We start from the raw sequence: 21338 nt of genomic DNA on the forward strand, positions 1-21338 counted from the left end.
AATGACAAAAACTACTGTAAATGATTAAATAGTCCTATTTATTCATTAAATAGAACTGTTTAATGATTAAATATTCCTGCCACAAACAGAATTTAAGACCTGCAATTAACATATTTAAGGCCTAATTAAATTTTTTAAAATTTAATTTAAGACATGTTATGACTTTAAGTTTAGCTACATGTACTTAAGACTTTTTAATGATGTGTGGGTACCCCGGGAAATACAAAGTAGTAAAATTGGCTCCTGAAAACCAGCTGGGTTCCTGCAGTCGACATGCATCACTAAGAAGGTCACACACAAACTGTAAGTAGAAGAAGGAAAAGAGCCTGGTTTGTTCTCCTGACCTTTAGAGAGTCCAGCTGGACCACTTGACATTTTTGGAGAAGTTCCACAAACAGATAAATGAGCAAGGCCTACAAAGCAAAAGATATGTCAATTCATAACGCATCAATAACACATAATAGATAAACAGACAGAAAGATGTTTGCATTTACATTTTAATACACCTTGCTTACCTGAACAAAGAAGCCAACCAGAAAGGAGACCAGGAAGGGCACCAGGCCAGCATGTGCTATAGTGACTGGAAGACCTGAAAATGAAAATAATGTTGAACTGCCTCTGAATTTGATTCCCACCCAGGTAAAAGTGAAAACGTGATAGACAATGTCTGTCGAGCTTTTTGTCGATGTGTCTCAGAAACGTCTCTCTGCGCTGGCTCCAGATTTCTATAAAATATAATTGACAATGCTAATTTCCAAATGAGATTTAAGTGGCTGAGCAAGTATTAACTAGGAAGGGTCGGACCTCTGTGGAACTACACAAAAACTCTGCTCAAAACAAAGCAGTTAAATGTAATGTCCCATGTAATTTCCACCTCGACAAAAATCTCTCTGGTGTTGGCCACACTTCATAAAACACATTTAAATTTTCCTCTGCCTGGAAATGGACAGAGTTTTAATTATATTCCAAGTGAAGTTATATTTCAGAAAAAACATGTAGGAGAAAGAGCAAACAGTCGCCACTGAACCTTTATCTCCGTACTGTCATCTTTTCCAAAGCTACTACAAAATTAGGACGTTAATATTTTTAAACCTAAGTTGCCAGGTTTGAAGTTTCGGGTGGTCTACATTGTTTCTCAGGATGATTTTAGTAAGGATTTGAGGTGTGTCTGATTTTTGTGACTTGAAATTAGTTAAAAGTTACTAAAGTTACCAGACACTACATTCTGGGGGGAAAAAAAAAATAAAAAATCATGGATGACTTTAAAGCATGGCTTTAAAATCTGTTCCTTTTTAAACATCTGCTAATTAGAAAAACTATTTTAGTGAGTGAAATTTGTTAGTATAAGAACGGCATCACATTCCTGCTAAAAACCCTGATGCAGAAATCACAGCAGCATATTTATTAACTAAGTCAGTGCAGAGCTCTAGTAGTGGGCATTTCCACTTATTCATGGGCCATGAATACAGCATGGAGGGAGGTAAACACCCTAATTTTAAAGAACTTTTCCAAAGTACTTTAAAAATAGATTGCAAAAATCAAAACAAAAATACTAAAAGCAACATAGATCATTTTAAATAATTCAAAAACAAATAAAACAATGTATAGAAAGATTTACCTGACTTCAAAAAACTGATGGTGTCTCTCATGGACATGAAAAGTTCCCAAAAGACAAGGGATGATGCTATTTTTATTGGTTTTTGCATCCAAAGTATATTATTGCATTGATTGATAGCTACCTATTTTTTACTTAGGGAGGCATAGCATGTTTTTCCTCCCGTTTTTCTTTATCTAAAGCTTTCAGTACTCATTATAAAATAAAACTCATTGGAATGCTAGCCTAAATATTAAACAATATTTCATTTGTAACCAGTGAGGAAAGCTAACAAGAAGGGCTCATGTGATGAGAGTCAATGTGATGAGAGGAAGATTAGAATGTTTATAACTTCATAAAATAGTTTCAAAACGTACCTAAGATTCCAGTTCCTAGTATTGTTGCGATGGTCAGGAAGTCTAGAAAGACAAGTGTTGAAAATATTAATATTAAGGCAAAGACTGTTTTACCCTTTATCTCTTTATGCAGCTTACAGTCATATTTTGATTTTTCTAAAGATTATGCTACATAAAAAACTAACTCCATCTCACTTTACAAAGAAAAAAAAAATCTAAAGAGATACAAGTTCAGCACATACACATCTACACACACACACATTTACTACATAGTAGACCCCAGCCGGTTCATGTTCTGCATATTTTTCTGTGGAAAAACATTCCAAATTCACAGAAAATCTGCATGTTCATGGTTTTTTTGTGCATAGCTAAAATACTCAAAAGAAAACACAACTTGGGAAGCTGAACTACTTTGGTGCAAGGATACTTGACACTACTAACTGGCTCCAGTAAAGCAGTCAATTTATTTCCCTTGCCACTCATTGACTGTACCTTCAAGAGTGGGAATAACAAATACTGTAGGTATTAGACCTGGGACAATTTCCACTGTGTGTATCAATGCATTTTAAGGTAGATTTGGTGTGTGACCCATAAAAATGAGCATTCCTAATCATTTTTCCAGGGGGTCTTAAGTACTTGTTGATTTCAGCTATTTGCAGTCAGCTTTGGTCTTTAACACTGACAAAAACTCAGTTACATTTTTAACATCTTGAGTCAAATCAAAATCTACAGAGCACACTAGGAACTAGGAAATGAATCTAACATTAAAATACTAGACATAAGAAACATGATTAAACCGTGATTATGGTTTAATTATGGTAGACTATACCAAAGAATAACTAGACACAAGAAATAAACATAATAAACTAGAAAAATTAAGAAAATTCCGTAGCTAAGAATGGATAAGTAATTCCATCGAAGCATGGATTAATACTTGAAATTTAATAAATGTGAAAAATACCCCTTAATGTCTCCATTTGTAATTCTGCTTTGCCTGAAGTTGGTTATCAGGATCCTACAGATTCCAGCAGAACTCTTTATAAATAGCCATTTTCAATTGAAAATCAACTTTGAATCGTTGCTGCAAAAATCAGATGAGATAGTAAAAGAGGAAAACTGCATGCAGTTTGATAAGAACTAGCATGCAAAGTCTAATAGCCGAGAAAAGACAATTTTCTACACACATTCATATTGCAGTGACCATATTTTGTAATATGGGCATCTGTGCAGTCCTGTGTGAATCCTCTGTGTTGTCTAACTGCTGACGGTACTGACAAGGTCACCAGATTTCAGATGCATTTTATATTCATTACTTGGACTTGAGGAGCTAAAATTATCACGAGACAAACGTAAGCTATCGTTTTATAAATCAGCCTGGTCAATTTTCAGGATTCACTCATCCCTCCCGTTATGTTCTCCTGAGACATCTGATCAGTAATCAAACCTGTCATCAGAATTGTTCTCACTGTCTGTGTTCCTAGGGCTCCTAATAACCACTCAGCTACCTCTGATTGACAGAGATCATAAGAGTTCCAGAGGAACATGGGCACAATGATGCTAATCGTCCTAAATGCTACTTTGAGTTTGATGCTTCAATTGGTTGTCACTTCTCCCTTGTATTTTGAAATGCTTCAGTCTGATCCAACTTCAAAGTATAAAGCTGTATGTTGAAAAGAAGGAAAGAAGTCAAGAAAAAAGTCATCCCAAATGTCACCTTACTACATATTTTAACAGCTTCTAAAGGATTTCAGAAAAAAAAGATTAATTTCAAAGAACAAAATTAAATGTGACAATAGGCAGCTCCTTTTGAATTCACTGTGATTGAGGTATTTCAAACCATTACAAAAGCACCTGAGCTGAAAATGTGCATGTTGTGTAAGTGGCCAAAATTCATTTTAAAAAAGTAAAAAAAAAGACATGTCGCAAAGTGGAAACATCAAATAAAAGTGAAAAATGATTGATGCATACTCTGATACAAATCTGACAGCAATTTAGAGCTGTAGCTATGTACAAGTAAATATAAGAAACAAAAAGAAAAAAAATGAAGACGACACCAATGACTTAGAAAAATCTGGCAGAAAACAAAAGCCCAGATGTCTAAAACTAAATCTGTGTTGAAATGCAGAAATGTACTTATTTTACCATTTTATAAACCTGGACACACATCAGTAAAATTTACCCTCTCCCAGTTTAGATTGTAGACACTTCAAAGAAAAAAAGTTACAGTATTCATATACAGAAGTCAAAATATTGTAGCAAAACCAAAGACAATGATACCAAAATCTTCATAAAGGTCAGACAGACAAAATAAAGTCTGTTTTGTGTCTTAATATCAGAACTGGGATTATGAGGGTCCATTTAGGACAAAAACTATGTTTTGTCTCTCACATACTACTAAAGACTCATACACACACACACACACAAAATATTAAAATTGCACACATATACTATTAAAATGTCACACACACATACAATTTTTCTCTCACAATTTTGCTCTAACGCCTTACTCCGGGGTTAGCTAAAGAAAGCTGGAGGAGGGAGCAGTAGAGAACGGCTGGCCGAAATTAGCGTTCATAAATCGGATCAACCTTGAGCTAAACGCCGCTTACGCCATGGAGCGCCAATATCCAATATCCAACTTTAAGCTAACTTCACTGTGGTATCAACGCATGCGCGATCTGATCTCCAAAATATGCCCCCCCCCCTCTTCCGTGACAACTCTCACACAGACAAAAAATGAGTCTCTAACACAGAAAAATACAAGTCTCATCCCCATTCATTCATTCATTCATTCATCCTAAGTGTTAGGTCACACACACACATACATTTTCAACCTATCATTCAGAATAGCATGTCTATATTCATTACGTGTATGTGTGTGTATGATATTTTAGTAGTGTATATGCACAATTTTAGTAATTTGTGTATTTTTCTCAATCAATCAATCAAATTGTATTTTTATAGTACATTTCAGCAGCAAAGCATTTCAAAGTGCTTTACATCATAACAAACACAAAAACACAAAGTCATGCAACATAGAATCAACAATCAGAACATGACATTAAGTCAAGTTCCATCAATAAATTTGTAATTGATTACGTTTCAAATACAATAATAAACAGGTGAGTTTTTAGTCGAGATTTAAAGGAACTCAGTGTTTCAGCTGTTTTACAGTTTTCTGGAAGTTTGTTCCAGATTTGTGGTGCATAGATGCTGAAAGCTGCTTCTTCTCGTTTGGTTCTGGTTCCGGGGATGCAGAGCAGAACCAGAACCAGAAGACCTCAGAGGTCTGGAAGGTTGATACAACAACAGCAGATCTTTAATGTATTGTGGTGCTAAGCCGTTCAGTGATTTATAAACTAACAACAGTATTTTAAAGTCTATTCTTTGAGCTACAGGGAGCCAATGGAGGGACGTTAAAACTGGTGTTATGTGCTCTATCTTCCTGGTTTTAGTGAGAACGCGAGCAGCAGCATTCTGGATCAGCTGCAGCTGTTTGATTGATTTGTTGGACAAACCTGTGAAGATGCTGTTGCAATAATCAATACGACTGAAGATGAACGCATGGATGAGTTTCTCTAGATCTGGCTGAGACATAAGTCCTTTAATCCTGGAAATGTTCTTCAGGTGACAGAAGGCCGACTTTGTTACTGTCTTTATGTGGCTCTGGAGGTTCAGGTCAGAGTCCATCACCAGAAACTAGCGATCACGTTTCGGGCCTGATTGCTAGTTTTTAGTTGTAATAACTGAAGCTGTGCATTGACTCTAGGTCGTTCCTCCTTAGGTCCAAAAATCATAACTTCAGTTTTGTTTCTGTTCAGCTGGAGAATAGAACTAATTGTGTATGAGAAAAAAATTGTATGTGTGTGACATTTTAATAGTATATATGTGCAATTTTAATATTTTGTGTGTGTGTATGAGTCTTTAGTAGTGTGTGAGAGACAAAACATAGTTTTTGTCCTAAACGGTCCCTCATGTATGACCCAGTAGTTATTCTGACTGCTACCTTGACAAACTGCACAGGAAAGTCACAATTTCTTTCTATGTTACCACGTTGATCCCTTTTTTTGGGCTACCAAAGGTTTAAACTTGTTGTGCAGCCCTCAAGAGAACAGAAGGAAGGGCTCTTAGACACACACACCTTACATCAGGGGTGTCAAACTTCAGTCCTCAAGGGCCACTGTCCAACTTTTAGTGGTGCCTCTGCTGCACCACACCTGAATAGAATAATTAGGTCATTAGCAAAGCTCTGGAGAACTGATCTACACAAGGAGGAGGTAATTGAGCCATTTCATTCCAGTGTTTTGTACCTGTGGCACATCTAAAAACTGCAAGACAGTGGCCCTTGAGAACTGGAATTTGACAACTGTGCTTTACATCTTTCTATCTTCACAAGGAATTTGCATTGATGTCCATTCATTTCTACAGCCTAGCCCTGATCCTACTCCAAACCACTACCAGTGCCTGACTAACCCTAAGGTGAGCTCAATTCACACCCTAGTGCTAAGACTAACCCAAAAGCATCAGTGAATCCTTACAACATAGTTTTCATTTTTTAAAAATGGGCAGAGAAATGCTGACACACATGCACACACCCCTGCGTGGGGGTGTGTGCACGCACGCACACACATACCCCCGCACACCCCTCCACCCACACACACAGGGGGTGCTCTGTTGGCTGCTGTCTTAAGCTCATCTTGAAAGCCTAGAGCAGCATGTGCCACTACTCACCTAGAGCCAGAAAAACACAGCAGGTTTTCTAAATTCTCACATTTTTGTAAATCTTCCACACAAGTAGTCCCTAAACATAGCAGAATATATATTTTCTTTTTAAATCAGCTATATTTTTTTAAAGGGACAGTTTTTAAAATATTAAAATAAGTCAGTGAAATTAAACAGATATGGAAACACATTTTTTAAATACAATATAATAAATGAATATAATAAAAACAATAAATAAAAATTAAATCAATAAATTCAAAAAAACGAATATGGAAAAGCACCTTTTAAAAACCAAGTACAAAAATTAAAAGGACAAAATAAATAAAAATAAACAAGTAAAAGTGGAAAAGCACAAGCATGTATCATTGCAGATTAAGGGAGATTAATACAGACGGCAATCCTCAACCAGAATAACTTTCTGTAGGAACAGATATTCAGCTGAGAAACAGAGTTTGTATGTTTATTATGAGATGATGGTAACCCACAAATCTGAGCATTTTTATAGGCTTTCTTCACTTTCCCATAAACTCCCCTGTCATGTCTTGTGTTATCTGTCTACTATGGGAAATTCCACAGAGCCTCACTTCAAAAAATCCTAAATATCCGTTTATGAGAATTAAACATATATAAAAGACAATGTTTAACAGAAAACACATAAACCAGGTTGAAATCTTGCATGGAAAAATATTTCCTGTGCCCTTTATTCCTTCCTGACACTGTGTGAAGACCAACAATTTTTGATCAGTCTTAGAAGAAGAAAAAATCGAGTCCATATCACTTTTGTTTTGGTTGACATCTTTTTTAAGGCAGGGTATAACGATATATTTGATTACTAACTTAAGCAAACATTAGTGCTAAACGTGCCGCAAATAAATTATTATAGTAATTTATAGCAGTTCAACCACAATTCAACAGACATGCTACTGATGTGTATGAAATAATTGACCTAAATGTAATTTCCTTGAGGAAACTGCGGCGTTTCCATCCACCACCGCAACACCTCACTGCAGTCTACCTGCTAACTCCCCCCACCCCTCGCCCTGTCTCCCCTTAGCGCCAATGTTTATTGGAGGGTTTGCTTCTGCTAAACTGGGATATGACTTGGGTCAGTTATGATGATGTGACAAAGCAAAAGGTGGACATTCATGACAGGTAGCGCGTTTGTCATTTATTTTTCAGAGACTGCCATTTGTCTCCCATAATGTGTGTCGGTACTCACAGCACTGCAGATGAATGCACCGCAACCTCCAGTGTCTGTCCTGGTTTTTCCGCGTTATTTTGATGGACAGAGGGCTGAGGTTGTAGTCGGGGTTGGGACAGGGGCTTGTGTGAGCTCTTATCTCCCCCGCTTCGGTCGCCATCATTTTCACTTCTCCTGCTTCCTCTCTCCTCCGCCACCTCCTACATCCCCGCCCCGCCCTCACTCACGAGTGAGCGCGAGCGACCTCCCGGCTGCGCGTGCCTGACAGGATTTGTTTCAAAGCAAAAATGTAAACTGACTATATGTCGACTGTGTGATTGAATTAAAATGTTTTTTTTTGTTGTTGTTTGTTTTTTTAGTTTTATGTAAAATATCTCGAGACTACATTTGTTGTGAATTGGCGGTATAGAAATGTAATTGAAATATAACGTTAAATATAGTGCAGTAAAATACTCATATGTACTTTGGAGACATGTATGATTGCCTCCTGAATGGTTAGGAGCCGTTTTTTAATTGTACTTCTTATTCTTTTATCGCATTTGTTTTCTTTTTTTATGTAATTTGGACTTTGAGTATGTAATAAAATCTATCTCTTTAGACTAGTGCAGATTAGTATAGAGTGAAACTCAGTTTATTCTAGCGACGAGATGAAAGCCAAAAGACCTGTTTATACCTTGCCGTAGCTAAGCCAGGAAAACGTGTATGAAAATGCTTTAAATCAAAACCTAATTTTCAGCCCACATACAAAAACACTACATCATTCTGAACCCATCATTGCTAATGGAAAAGGTGGCGTTTCTTCAACAGGGACAATGAAGTTAGTCAAAGTTCCTGGAAAGATAGATGAAGTTAACTACATGACCAGTCCTTTGAGAATGATTGTTCAAATTACCTAAGACCAGAGGTTCACTTTTAGAACAGTCTCTGATCATATTAAAGTGTTGGAAAGGCCCAATCAAAGCCCAGACAAACATCCAAATGACAGTGACAAGACTTGAAGATTGACTCCGATATCCAATCTAACTGCTTGAGCTATTTTACAAAGGAAAACAGGCAACAATACCCTGCACAACAAAATGCTTTTACAAACTAGAAGCATTTTGTTATGTTTTCTCACACAGTGAAGCAGCTGGTGGCGAAGTGACAACATGTGAGAAAATTCAGCTGACATGAAGTTTTTCATTTTAGTTTTTGACAGCTATATCAGTGCAGTGTCATATACAGGAGATTCTCAGGTCAGGAAAATACCCAGAATATAATTGACTTAGAGTAAGGTCAGGCAAGGTTCAGCAACAGGAATAAATAAAACTCTTCTCACATACCAGTAAGGACTAAGCAACAGGTTTGGTCAGAGACAGGCAAGTCCAATAAACAGCAAAACTCTCATGGAGTTGAGGTGAGGCTTGAAGCCTGTGACAAAGACATGAGACAATCTCCAACTGAGCAGGTGTCTAAATAGGGAGCAGCACAGGACGATGAGTTATCAGCAGGAGAGAGAGGGAGAGTCAGCAGCATGAATCAACTGAAATCAGGAGTGTTGTCATGATTTCCTAACAATTATGCTTTTTCATTGCAGGTTTTCTTGTATTTTTCTTCAATTATAGGTGATTATGAAATGAATTATATTTAATTTTTTTTTTGGTTAATACTTTTTTTTCCCAAAAGAGTTTTAATGACTTGTCTTTTCTTGAATGGTGTATTATTCTTTTAATACATTCATTATTACCTAAACAGGCATAAGATTAAGTTGTCTATCACATAAAACTTCAATTGAGTCAAACACACAAAAAGCCACACACACACACTCCACCAGTGCTAGTGTTGTCTTCTCATTAAAACTAGTCAATCACAAATCCTCAGATAAATACCAACTTCCACCTCCAGTGGGAACAATTTGACTTAATTCTAATTTTGCACAGATTCAGACTTCTGACAGCATGTCCTTAATGAGCACCTGTACATATAAGAGGTGACACCGGAGTGGAGTTGAAATGTACAAGTTGTTACCAGAGAAGGTTCGACGTTACAGAGAGAGAAGGTCAGCAGACACAAAGGATTCTTTGTGGCACATATTTAACACAATTCAATTCAATTTATTCTGTTTGTTTATAAAGCACCAATTCACATTTGTCACCTTAAAGCACTTTACTAATAATAAATAAATAGATAAATTCAGTCCAATCCAACAGACAGATTCCAACTCAAGCATATTCATTCAGTCACTCTTCTCCTTCGCCTCCTCCTGCCCTCCTTCATGATGTTCGATGCTACAAAGACACATCCTGGGCTTACGCCCACAATTCAAGCACTGGTCTTAGGAGAGCTACTAAAATCCAACCAACTAGATTGGCTGACCAGATAGGTTAACTAGGAAAACAAACATCATTTTGTAATTCTGTTAGTCTCCAACTTCCTAACTATTTAGATTTTGATTTATTTTTTTTTCATAAAGAGTACAATGCAATTATCCAAGTTGAGTTGTCCAGAAGGCTCAATCAAGGTGCTGCCCTGAGGAGTTAGCCGTGTTCTGCAGTAAACATCATTGTTGAAGTCTGGAGTGAGCAGTTTGTATTGAACTGGTCTGTGGAGTTTTCTCAGGGTTACCTCTGGCCTCTTTGTCCTTGCTCTACTGCCTCTATACTATGCCCTTTGATTTATAGTGGTGCCACTATGGGTTTTCATCTTTAATGGTGCTACATGTATATTAAAAATGATTTATTTTCCATACAATGCTGCCAGTCAGGACTCATCTTCAGTTTGTCTCCACTCCATGTAAAATTCTTTATTGTTTCTCAAATCAAGCAGACCAAGGTCCTTTGACAGTCCACTCAGGTGCACTTCAAAGAATCAACTGAGAAAATTATACAAGTTTAATAGAGGCACAAAACATATTTAATTGCAACAAATATAATTTCATCATCACAAGAGAATGCTTTGATACAATATTTGGTAGGATGCTATGTTTCATGTGCAATGCATGCAAATTCTTCATGCCAAAATACCTGGCTTGTTGGTTTGTAATAAAAATTGTGTGAACATTTCAACGAAGGAAAGATAAAGTCAGGAAAAATGTGGCTTGGTAGTAAACCATATTTACTATTCACTATTGCAATTGGGTGTTTTTCAGAACTGATTCACTTTAAGGGTAGCACAACAGAAGTTAAAAGGTTTGCTGAAAAAAGTGACATGAAGCCCTTTTTAATGTATTTGTAGGTGTGTGTGTGTGTATGTGTGTGTTCTCATTTCTGTAGCCTGCATAGAACCTTATTCACTAACATTCTGAAGTCCAATAAGCTTTACGGGGCTCTGGCCCCGTTCTCATGTGTTGGATCCATTTTTTACCATTAGAGGTTAAATTTAGAGTTATGTTGTGAGTTTGGTTAAAGTTAGGCTTAGGAATATACTAGTAATGTGTAGGGTCAGTGCTAAACATAAAAGCAGTCACTAAAATTAATGGAAGTAAAAACAAACTCCTAATATGGTTGGACATATAGATTTTTGTGTTTGTGCATGTGTGTGTGTAATATGGTATGTATGATACCAACAATAAAACAGACTCAGGGTTAAACATACTTTTATTGTAAAACATTGTTAAATTACTTCAAGGGTGCAAATATATATAAAAACCCCAAACATGCCAACAACACTGACGTCATACATTAAAACCAGAAAAAAACAAAATTAAACATCTGGAAGGAATGCTCTGATTTGGATGTATTTTGAGCACATGCAGTCCAATAATGACAGGATTTCCAAGGATCTGGCATGTTTTGAAGGGCATCAAAAAGTGAATACTGTGACATCTCAAGGGAAATAACAGTAATGCTAGTCAGTGGTAAGAGTGAGTCATTGTCACTTCCAACCCATAATTCACTGCTTTGACCAACTGTCAGAAGCTCTGGCCACTGCCTGTAAAACTGAAGGCCCCACATACTCAGGCATTCTTCACTCTATGGAGGTCCACACAAACTAGAGGTGGACTCACCGCCGGACACGGATGCATAGAGGTCGATTGCTTGGCAGGAAACATTGTTCACATCGAACTGTTTTGTATGAGACAACAAGGTTGTGAGTCACTGCAACCAGTCGCAAAGACACCACTCTCTGTGCCGCACTGACAGCTGTGTGTGGTGGCGGCCCGGGCGCAGAAGAAATGGGACTAAGCGCCAACTCATAAAACTTGCTACTATCCATTCAGATTGTGGGAAATGAAGGAATTCATCATGAGAATTTTTGGCAATGAAATCTAAACTCTGTGGAGAAAGTGCACAGTGTGCACAGACAAATATGCACAGTACACTGGAGTATGTGAGAGCCTTCACTTCTCATCTTATGCCCTTTGGTACTGTTCTTAATGTGCAGCTCCTTGCAAATTCTGTCATTTCAATATAACATTTGTTTTCAAAGTTACCGTTGGTTTGTCAAATAGTACATTTTAAAAATGCTGAGACAAATTTGTACACATTAAAAAAAAGAACTATTTCGCCTTTACAATTTTTTAATGTAAATATTTTACATCATCAGACAGATTTTAATAATGTCCTAAAATGTCCTGAGCACATATAACATGCAGTTTTTAAAAAACGCTTTACAAAACAGCCTATATAGAAAAGTGACCCCTGACCCCAACCATCGACAGTGAAGAACCATATTTTTCAGTTCAATAACACTGACCACACCTGACCCTGATTTCTGCCAGACCTGCAGACTTATAAAATAGTTTGTATTTTAAAAAAGCAGTACATCATACCCTGATGTAAAGAAATTGAAAACACTTAACCCTTTTTTTTTTTTAACCTTTGCATACTCTAAACTGCTTCTGGAGTGTTGGATAACATTAAATGCATTAAAATTTTACTGGGCTTCCGAAGATCACTCATTTTCTCACCTTTGCAGTGGCTATTCACTCTCTCTATCTGGAACTTCCATCCTTGCCCTTTCTACACTGTGCAGACTAATATCATTCAAGAACAGCTCCAAAAGAAAAAGAGTACACTGATCCAGGAGATCATAAAACCATCATGAGCTCTGCAGGCCTCACTTGCCTCAGGTAAGGTCAGTGTTCATGATTCAAGAAAGACTGGGCCAAAGCTACGTCCATTCCAAGGCTAAAACCACTACAAATATTACAAACCAAAACAAATATTTACCAAAAAACATTTTGACTTTTGCTATTACTTTTCTGTAAATTTAAGAGATAAAAGTAGAAGGTGTGTGACCTCTGACAAGTGGAGTAAATTTACCATAGCATTTCATACCAGGCATGGTAACACGGTGATGGTCTGGGGTTGCTTTCTACTTTGGGAACTGGACCACTTGGAGTTGATAGAACCAGGAATTCTACTTTCAGCCAGAAAATCCTGACAGAGTACATCCATTAGACCACTATTAGTAGCTGCATTTCCATTACAAATGTCTGCAAAACTTTGCCAATAATGCACAAAAAAATTTACAATCGTGGTATTTCCATTAAATAAGAAACAAAATTAAAATCACACGTGACTATGTTTGTTAATGCGATAAGTCATTAAAAAACATGAAGACGACCACTTCCTGTTGTCGTCTTCTTTGTGGTTTGCAGCAGTGGCAACATCCGGTTGTTGATCATGTGACTCATATGGTACAAAAATCGTTTCCATTGCAGTTTTGTAAATTAACCAGTTTCAATATGGCCAAAGAAAAACCCACCTCACTCTAGCAGCAAAACTTTTCATAAAAAAAAAACAACTATTTTTCTATTAAGCAAATTTATTTTCAAAATGTGAAATTGTGCAATTACATGATCAATGAAAATGCAGCTACTGTTAGCTGTAGAGAATTTGGAATACTAACATGGACAATAATCTGAAACACATCAGTAAGTACACCTTGGTTTTAAGAAAACAAAATAAGTCAAAGTCTGCTCTTAAATCCAACGGAGACATTGTGGCATGACCTATGACCTCCTGGTCATGCTTATTAGAAACCCTTCGGTATTGCTCAATTTAAACAAAATCTAATGAGATACAATTCCGCCACAGCGGTGTGAAAGTTGTCTAACACAGTAACAGTTAGTATCACTGGCTCAAGCTGTTCTGGATAATTCGTTTTTACATGGAGTGCGATTACTTCGAACAGTTTCCTCCCTGAATAAGAAAAAAATAAAAAAAATCACAATTTTAAATGTGCATTTTGTTTTCACTGACATTGAATTTGTCTGATAAACTTGTTTGAGGATCTGAAATGTTTCAGTGTTACTAAAAGCAAAACCAGATTAAATCTGTAAGAGAGCAAACACTTTTTTAGTTTGCTAAAAACAATATCTTTTGTTGCTTTTAAAAACAGAGACAAGAAACATTACTGAATCTGGCACTAACTCCTATACATCATTCAAATTCTGTACAATTTCCAAAATACAGCAGTTTTCATAACTGCCTACAATGAGGCATATTTAATATTGCTTACATATAGTTTACACAGACAGCAGGTCAAGTCAAGTATTTTTCAAACGGCTTCACAAAGGTAGCATGTCTCTGTGGTTGTGCAATGATGCATTGAGTACTGCATGTAACCACATTTACATCAGTTGATTAGGATCATTCTTAATTTGCATGTCACTTTTTTACATTGATAAGTTTAACATAAACTGTTACAGAACAGTGATCTGTGTTCTGTCCATGCGATTAGAAAGCAAACAAATGAACCTGATTAAATAAACTGAAACAAACGAATCATCCTGCAGCACATAAAGCCTGTCCTTCAGCTTTCTAGATTTCATCCAAGATGGATACAGTGCAGAGATTATGAAGCAGATTATGAACTGACTACATTCGCATTTCTACTAAGTCAACTAGGAGTACAGTCACAGCAAAAAAAGCAGAATCAAAAGCCAATTGTTGAAAGTACTGTTTTTATATCTTTAACCTTTATAACCCAAATTCACCATGGTCATGTGTCATGTTTGATTCACCACTAATCACACATTCTTAAATTAACAATTAAGAATTTTTAATTTACATTTTTCATAATTTAAATTAAGAAGATCATTTTAATCCCCAATCTTGTTGATTTGTGACCTCAAGTCGGGTCCCGACCCCTACTTTGGGTTTTTTACATTTATTAGTTAAATATAAATTTACACAATGTTTGATGCCAAATTAGTGTTAGAAGAAACTCTGCTTAAGTCTCTGAAATTATCCCATTATGATTTACTTTGTATAATTTAAAGGCCAGTGTTCAGGATCTAACTATGGCATGAACAAAATTAGATTTAATGTCCTGTTTGTATTTGCGCTGCCCAAGGCTGGACTTCCAAAATGTTGTCACTCAGAATAAATCCAACCTGTGTCACAGAGTTACCTTGAAAAAATTTAAGTCATAGAAAACAGCAAATATCAGATTTTACATTGATTTTCCACCATGTAGAAAGAACAATAAATTTGTGCTATTATTCTAAAAAGAGAGAGAAAAAATATGCACTACCAAGTATCATAACCTGACAATATACTCATGACGTTTTTTGTCCTAATATAAATTAAAGCATGCATAACATTATTTAAAGTGTTTTTGCCAACAAAGAGACATATTGATACAGTATTTTTCCGGTGTAATGATTTTCAGACTACTGACAATTCCACTCATCACGACATTTAGGATCGACTGGTCAGACAACCTACATTTCAAAATCATACACACTCACTGGAACACAGCAAGAGAAACATGAGACAGACACAATCCAGTTCACAAAGCTGAAAAAGACATAAAATGCTGCCATCAAAACAAATGGCACACAAGCAAACAAAAACTATAACTCCAACAGCCAGGAGAGTAAAAAGGTGATGCCTGGGTTTTCAGATCAACAAACCAAGAGTGCCTAAAGACAAGTCCTTCTTTTTATAACAACAATTTGTTATGTTTGTACAAATAAACAAAAACAAAAACATAACAGTTTTATTTCCAGCAAATAAAACATATATAAGAATTTATTTGATTCAAAGTTACAGCAACCCAGTTTTCACTCACCTTGTTAAAGGTGGAGTTTATAGAGTATGGCGACATCTGTTGGTGTAGGCTGGAATTTGCAGCCCCTCCTCTCACCACTCCAGTGTTTATTTGTCTCTCTTGCCAGAATAACAAGACAAATCAGAATTAAAAATGGCACTTTCTAGGTACTAAAAAACACATGAATGTGTATTTCCATGCAATTTTACAAGCAAGAAGAAAAATCAGGGCTGGGAGGAAACTAAATGCAAATCACAGGTTAATGTGGAAACCTCATGTTGCCAAAGATAACAGGACTTTTTTTGGTAAAATATATAACAAACTCAAGAAAGCTCCTTATTAAAGGCACACAAGCTTTTTTTTTTATATCCCTGACAAGAATTTTTTTGTTTCATTACTGTAAATTTCTGCATTTAAAAGTTTGGTAGTTACATACCAATAATCGGTCTAACTTACAAAATGTTCTTTATCAAACGTTCTTAAAAATGTATGCACATCTATTAAAAAAAGACAATATATGCAAAGACTTAAAAATCAAAAATTATTAACACATCATAATGGCTGTAGAAACACAAAAAACCAGGAAATACATCAATCAAAGAAATTCTTCCTAGAAAACCTAGAAAGCGTTTTTGTGTATTTTCCAGCTGGCTTCCTGAAATACATTCACATAAATACAACTAATTAATGCTAAGAAAACCATCATAAAATATAAGAGACTAGAACAATCATCATGCCTTGAAACTGTACTTGAAAATACGTTAAAATATATATTATTCTTTTCATAGCATTAAGTTACTTTACTAAATGGTTTGCACAAAAACTAACAAAAAATCATGCCTAACTACAACAAAACTTAAAGGCCTGTTAAATCTTTTTAAAATAAAATCTGGAAAATCCTTTTTACAGGATTTCTGATGATCAATTAACACAAAAAAGTCACGTACTGTGGTTGAGATTAAAATGACTATATTGACAATAAATATGGATTAGCTCATAGTGATCTTTACTGAAACTAGGATGGCTTTTGTTCTTCGCATTAACAGATTGGTAGATTTTTACAAAAAAAAAGATTTATTTTCCAACCTGAATTGTATTTCACTTCAAATGCAGACTATCATCTGTTTGGAGAGAGTTGGGATTTCCTAAAGCAACTTCAGAAACCAAGTGACTTCCTGGTGTTTTATTGGTGAACAGTCTAACACACTTCAAGTGCTCAAAGGGATTAAAGTGTTAAATATATTCTGCTCATTCACCAAGGCTACACTTTAAAGAGAAACTCAAATACTCTTCCATTTTCTTTGCTTTTAAACACTGACATCTGGTTTTCTTTTCAACCTAACATTGATTCTGAAGTGCTACTTTCATTTTCTTTTTACATTTAGTGCCAGAATTTGTTTAGTGAAAAGGAAAGAAACTTCCACATCAAGTGGGAGCAAGTGTTAAGAGGAAAATCAGATAAAGTAACATAAAATTTAGAAAATAGCCATTCACCTTTTGGTTCAAACTTATTGGAAGACAGATTAGTGCAATTTAAGCAGACCCACTTTTCCATATCATTTGCATATCAAATAGCAGGTGTGCAACAAGTTAGAGTTGATACATTCATACATATTTTAAATTCTGTTTTTGCACGATTTGGATTAAAAAAAAGTAGCTGAAATTGTAAATTTCATTCTTTCTTGAACCGCAGAGTGATTTTTGAGATTGGTAGAGGAGGCACTCTTTATATCTGCATCAGAATCATTTGGTGGTGCCCGGGTAATTCTGGAACAGGTCCAGCCCAAAGCCAACTAGCCTCTCGGCCGAGCGCAGCGCCCTCAGAATCAGAGACAGAGACTGGTTCTTGGCGCTGGTGCAGAAGGCGTCCTTGTTTGGAGAGAAGTGCTTGGCCACCTTGCTCGTCACGCTGCAGTGCAGAACCACATCCGGGGAGAACTTGAGGATGGAGAACTGGGGAGTTTTTCCTGGAAGGCTGTAAAGTAAATTTCTGTAGAGACCAAGAAAAAAAACAACAATTGATCAGATTACAAAAGAAAAACCAAAACAAAGCTTTGGATACTGCGATGAAGAGATTCTTTTGTGGTTACATACAAACAAACAAGTTTGAGAAGAGTTTTTGCTGTTTCCTTGTTTTTATTGGTGATGTTTTTCATTGACTCTACATTGTTATGAAGAATAATAAGATTAAAGGGAATCAATGCAAAGTTAATGAAAATTATTGAAAATGAACTGAATCATAAAACTCATTGTTTTCGTCAGTTGGCCATTTTGAATTTCCAGTTGGAAAAACAACAAAATCATCCCACGGAAGTTGGAATTACGCCTGAGAAAGATCAAGATTGCCAAGCAGTTCTGAGTTTAGTTTCCAGCATGGCTGCCAAGGATAAAGAATGTAGTAAAAGTTGCTTGCATAAATGATTTAGTAGAATTTCTGACGATTTGCATTTGATTAAACCAGAGCCAACAACAGTGCAGTAAAATATCTATTTGTGACCATGTTCCTTTTGTGTTCTAAAATGAATAAAACTCTGTTCTTCTGGGCTTTCATCACCAATACCAAGTGACACTAAAATAAATGGCAAATTGCAACTAGACTGATTTCAACTTGGCTGTGATTTTATTTCCAGATCCAAGCTCCAACTCCTAACCATGTGAAACACTAGCTATCTCACAAAATGACCTGAAGGCTTCATTTAAATGTTTTCAGCTGCTAGCTCAAAGGAAAGTGCTAACAATGGTTAATTAGCAGAGCAGATGAAGGTGCTAAAAATTGTTCTTTTGTCAACCATGTTCACTCCAAAGGAAACGTGCTTCTGGTTGAAAGAGTTTCACAAGAAAGGATGCTGCTGCTAGCAAGACGACGCTCAAATCAGCTTTTCATCAAACCACCAAGAGCTTTCAGCTGCTCTAAAGAGAGACACAAGTTGCCAACTAAGTCCAGCAGCTGCCTCCATGAAGAGCTTTTAGTTATAGGATGGGCTTCCCACCATCCCAAAACCAACTGGCAGGTTGGAGTGTTTCCACACAGCAAGCTGGAATGTTTCGGACTCTGTTCTGGATGGGCCTCGATCCATGGTAGAAGTCATGGTGGAATCTATGATGTCTGGCATGAGATCAGTTGGATAAAATTGGAGTCAAATATTCAGGCTGAAACATGTGCAGGTTTCAGACAGAGTACATTTTGGAGGACGATAAATTGTCACAGAAAATTATTGCAATAAATGATAATCTTGTTGATTTGAGACAGTTTTCAAATAACATATTTGAAAACTTGCATCATTATGCAAACTTGCATACTGATTCAAGTTCCCTCACTCAGACAAATACACTTTAATTCTGTGCGGAACAAGATATTTTAAATATTTAAATTAAAAAAACAACCAAAACCAGGAAATAAACCAGAAATAAAAAACACGCACACCTGAAACCATAAAGAAAATGGTTTATGATGCCTCTGAAAACAACATATCCCTTCAAAGAATATTGACCACCAGAATGAAAATGATCAAGCTCATTTTAATTTGTCATTCTTTGCTCATAAGAAATACGATATTTTAAGATATCTTTAAAAGTTCCTATTGATACAAAGGCTCTGAGTTGGAATGCTTTTTGAAGCTTGTTCCATTCGTTCCAAGACAGAAACCTATTTCTAGGATTTTTTAGGGAAACATTTTCAGGGCCGCATATCTCATTTAAAATAAACAGTCAGAGGTGGGTCTCACCTAGCAGCGACATACAAATGAATCAACAGAAAACTGTCTCTCCTCAGCACGTGCCTTTTTCTAAATCATTCCAATGGCCATTTTCCGTCATGGGTTTGTGTAAATTGCCTGACACATTTTGTCGACTGAAAACAGCAACTTGTGAAGAACTGTTTTTCACTCATTTGACCTCTGCTCTCTTTCCTGTCTGCACCATGTAAGTTATTGGCTGTAAAAGTCCTCTCTCCATACAGTACAGATACATAGATAAGTCTTTGGGGGTAGCAGAGTAGGCATTTGTAGGTCAGAATGGCACAAACTGCAGAGTGTTTCTCTCGATGGGACTGAAGAACATTGATTTGTCCTAAAGTGGCTGAACGGACAGTCTTAGAGAGTAAATGGAGTGATTCTTCATCTGTTAAGGCGCAGGTCGTGTTCTATAGGGTGTGAAGAGCACTGACCTTCAGCACACAATTCAGACTCAAAGACAGAGCACTGTGAAAATCCTACGTCTACCTCTGGAAACTGCTAAATATACCACAGAGACTGTCCCTGAAGGACAGAGGCACTGAGAATATGTTGATAATATGTTATTGGGATGACAAAGATGAAATCAATCCCAGTCCCCATGCTCAGAGAATAGTTTTTCTAAACGAATTTCTGAAGGAGGCGCCAACTTTTTCTGGAGTTGTTGTTTCAGAATGCTTCTCAGCAGGGGGGTTGTCTGCTGGGTCTGTGCTCTCCCAGCTGGAAACACGACGACACGGCATAAGACCTCGGCACAGAGGACACAGGGCTTTATACTGATATTTATCTCACAGACTATTAAAAATGGCAGAGGAGACTGCTTCAAAGTGTTTCTCCTCACTCTGTAGTCCCACATGCTGCAAAAACATGCAACAAACCAGTCAGCCCCTTCTCTAATGACGAGGCTTTAACTGGGTCTTCCCCAGTCAGCATTCGTCTCCATATGCCGGTTCTGCAGTTCTGGAACCATCTCAGCCGGACCTGACCAGGTATTGCATGCAAGCAATTTGATTGGCAGCAGAATGCATTCATTGATTGGTCTGTGGATTTCTGTCACACATTGAGCAAAGGCGGTACTTGTGGAGTGCTTGTGGACGAAGCAACCAGCAATGAACAGACAAGCTGACAAATTTCAGAGAAATGAGCTGCCCGAGAGTACAACATGACATCATCTGAGCACCGACCAAAGTGCCTGTGTGCTCAGGTCCCACATTCCCATTCAAGAGTGACGAACACACCACCATTAGCTAGATCCAAATCACACATTTACCGGCTAGAATGAGACTTGATAATGGCTCTGAAATACAGATTAAAGTGATCACATCTGGCTGGAGATGATGATGATTAACAAATGTTAGGTTTTCATACAGCAGAAGCACTGGGGGGTGGGGGGTACCATGACGACACAGAGCTCCTTGTGGACTTTATTTATTAAAGAACTGTGTAATAACACAGACTTCCTTTGAGTTAGAAGTGAATTACATTTACCTTTAAATGCTACAGAAGGGCACTAGACTATAATAAATTCATAGTGATTGCAGCTTAATCACTATAAATTTACATTTGCAAAGCTGGTACCGACATGCAGTAAAAAACCTGCAGCTGTAATTGCAGCCACAAATGTTTCTTCTCCAAATTATTCACTCAGGAGGGCTAAACGCATGCTGCATCTTTCAGAGATTTTTTTCATACAGAAATTTTACAGGTCTGTCCTGCCCACAGCCATCACCATCTACAACAATGCTTTCATTAAA

General features: G+C 36.8%; 2 protein-coding genes across 5 annotated transcripts in view; both read right to left on the reverse strand.

Moving 5' to 3' along the window:
- Positions 1-8086, reverse strand: part of LOC116725155 (uncharacterized) — a 69919-nt gene extending 61833 nt beyond the window's left edge. For both annotated transcript variants that reach the window (XM_032571040.1, XM_032571039.1), the window contains exons 1-4: positions 7892-8086; positions 1972-2013; positions 516-589; positions 345-413 (exon numbers count right to left, since the gene is read on the reverse strand). In XM_032571040.1, the coding sequence (XP_032426931.1) occupies positions 345-413; positions 516-589; positions 1972-2013; positions 7892-8036 (330 nt within the window). In that variant the 5' untranslated portion in view covers positions 8037-8086. The remainder of the gene's footprint in view (positions 1-344; positions 414-515; positions 590-1971; positions 2014-7891) is intronic.
- A 5888-nt stretch (positions 8087-13974) lies between these two features.
- Positions 13975-21338, reverse strand: part of naaladl2 (N-acetylated alpha-linked acidic dipeptidase like 2) — a 421085-nt gene continuing 413721 nt past the window's right edge. For 2 of the 3 annotated variants that reach the window (XM_032572669.1, XM_032572668.1), the window contains one exon: positions 13976-17843. In XM_032572669.1, the coding sequence (XP_032428560.1) occupies positions 17597-17843 (247 nt within the window). In that variant the 3' untranslated portion in view covers positions 13976-17596. Of the gene's footprint in view, positions 17844-21338 lie in introns of all 3 variants that reach the window. The other variant, XR_004340546.1, reaches the window with a different exon arrangement.

The sequence above is a fragment of the Xiphophorus hellerii genome, chromosome 9 (assembly GCF_003331165.1).
Source record: "Xiphophorus hellerii strain 12219 chromosome 9, Xiphophorus_hellerii-4.1, whole genome shotgun sequence".
Classification (NCBI taxonomy): Eukaryota; Metazoa; Chordata; class Actinopteri; order Cyprinodontiformes; family Poeciliidae; genus Xiphophorus; species Xiphophorus hellerii.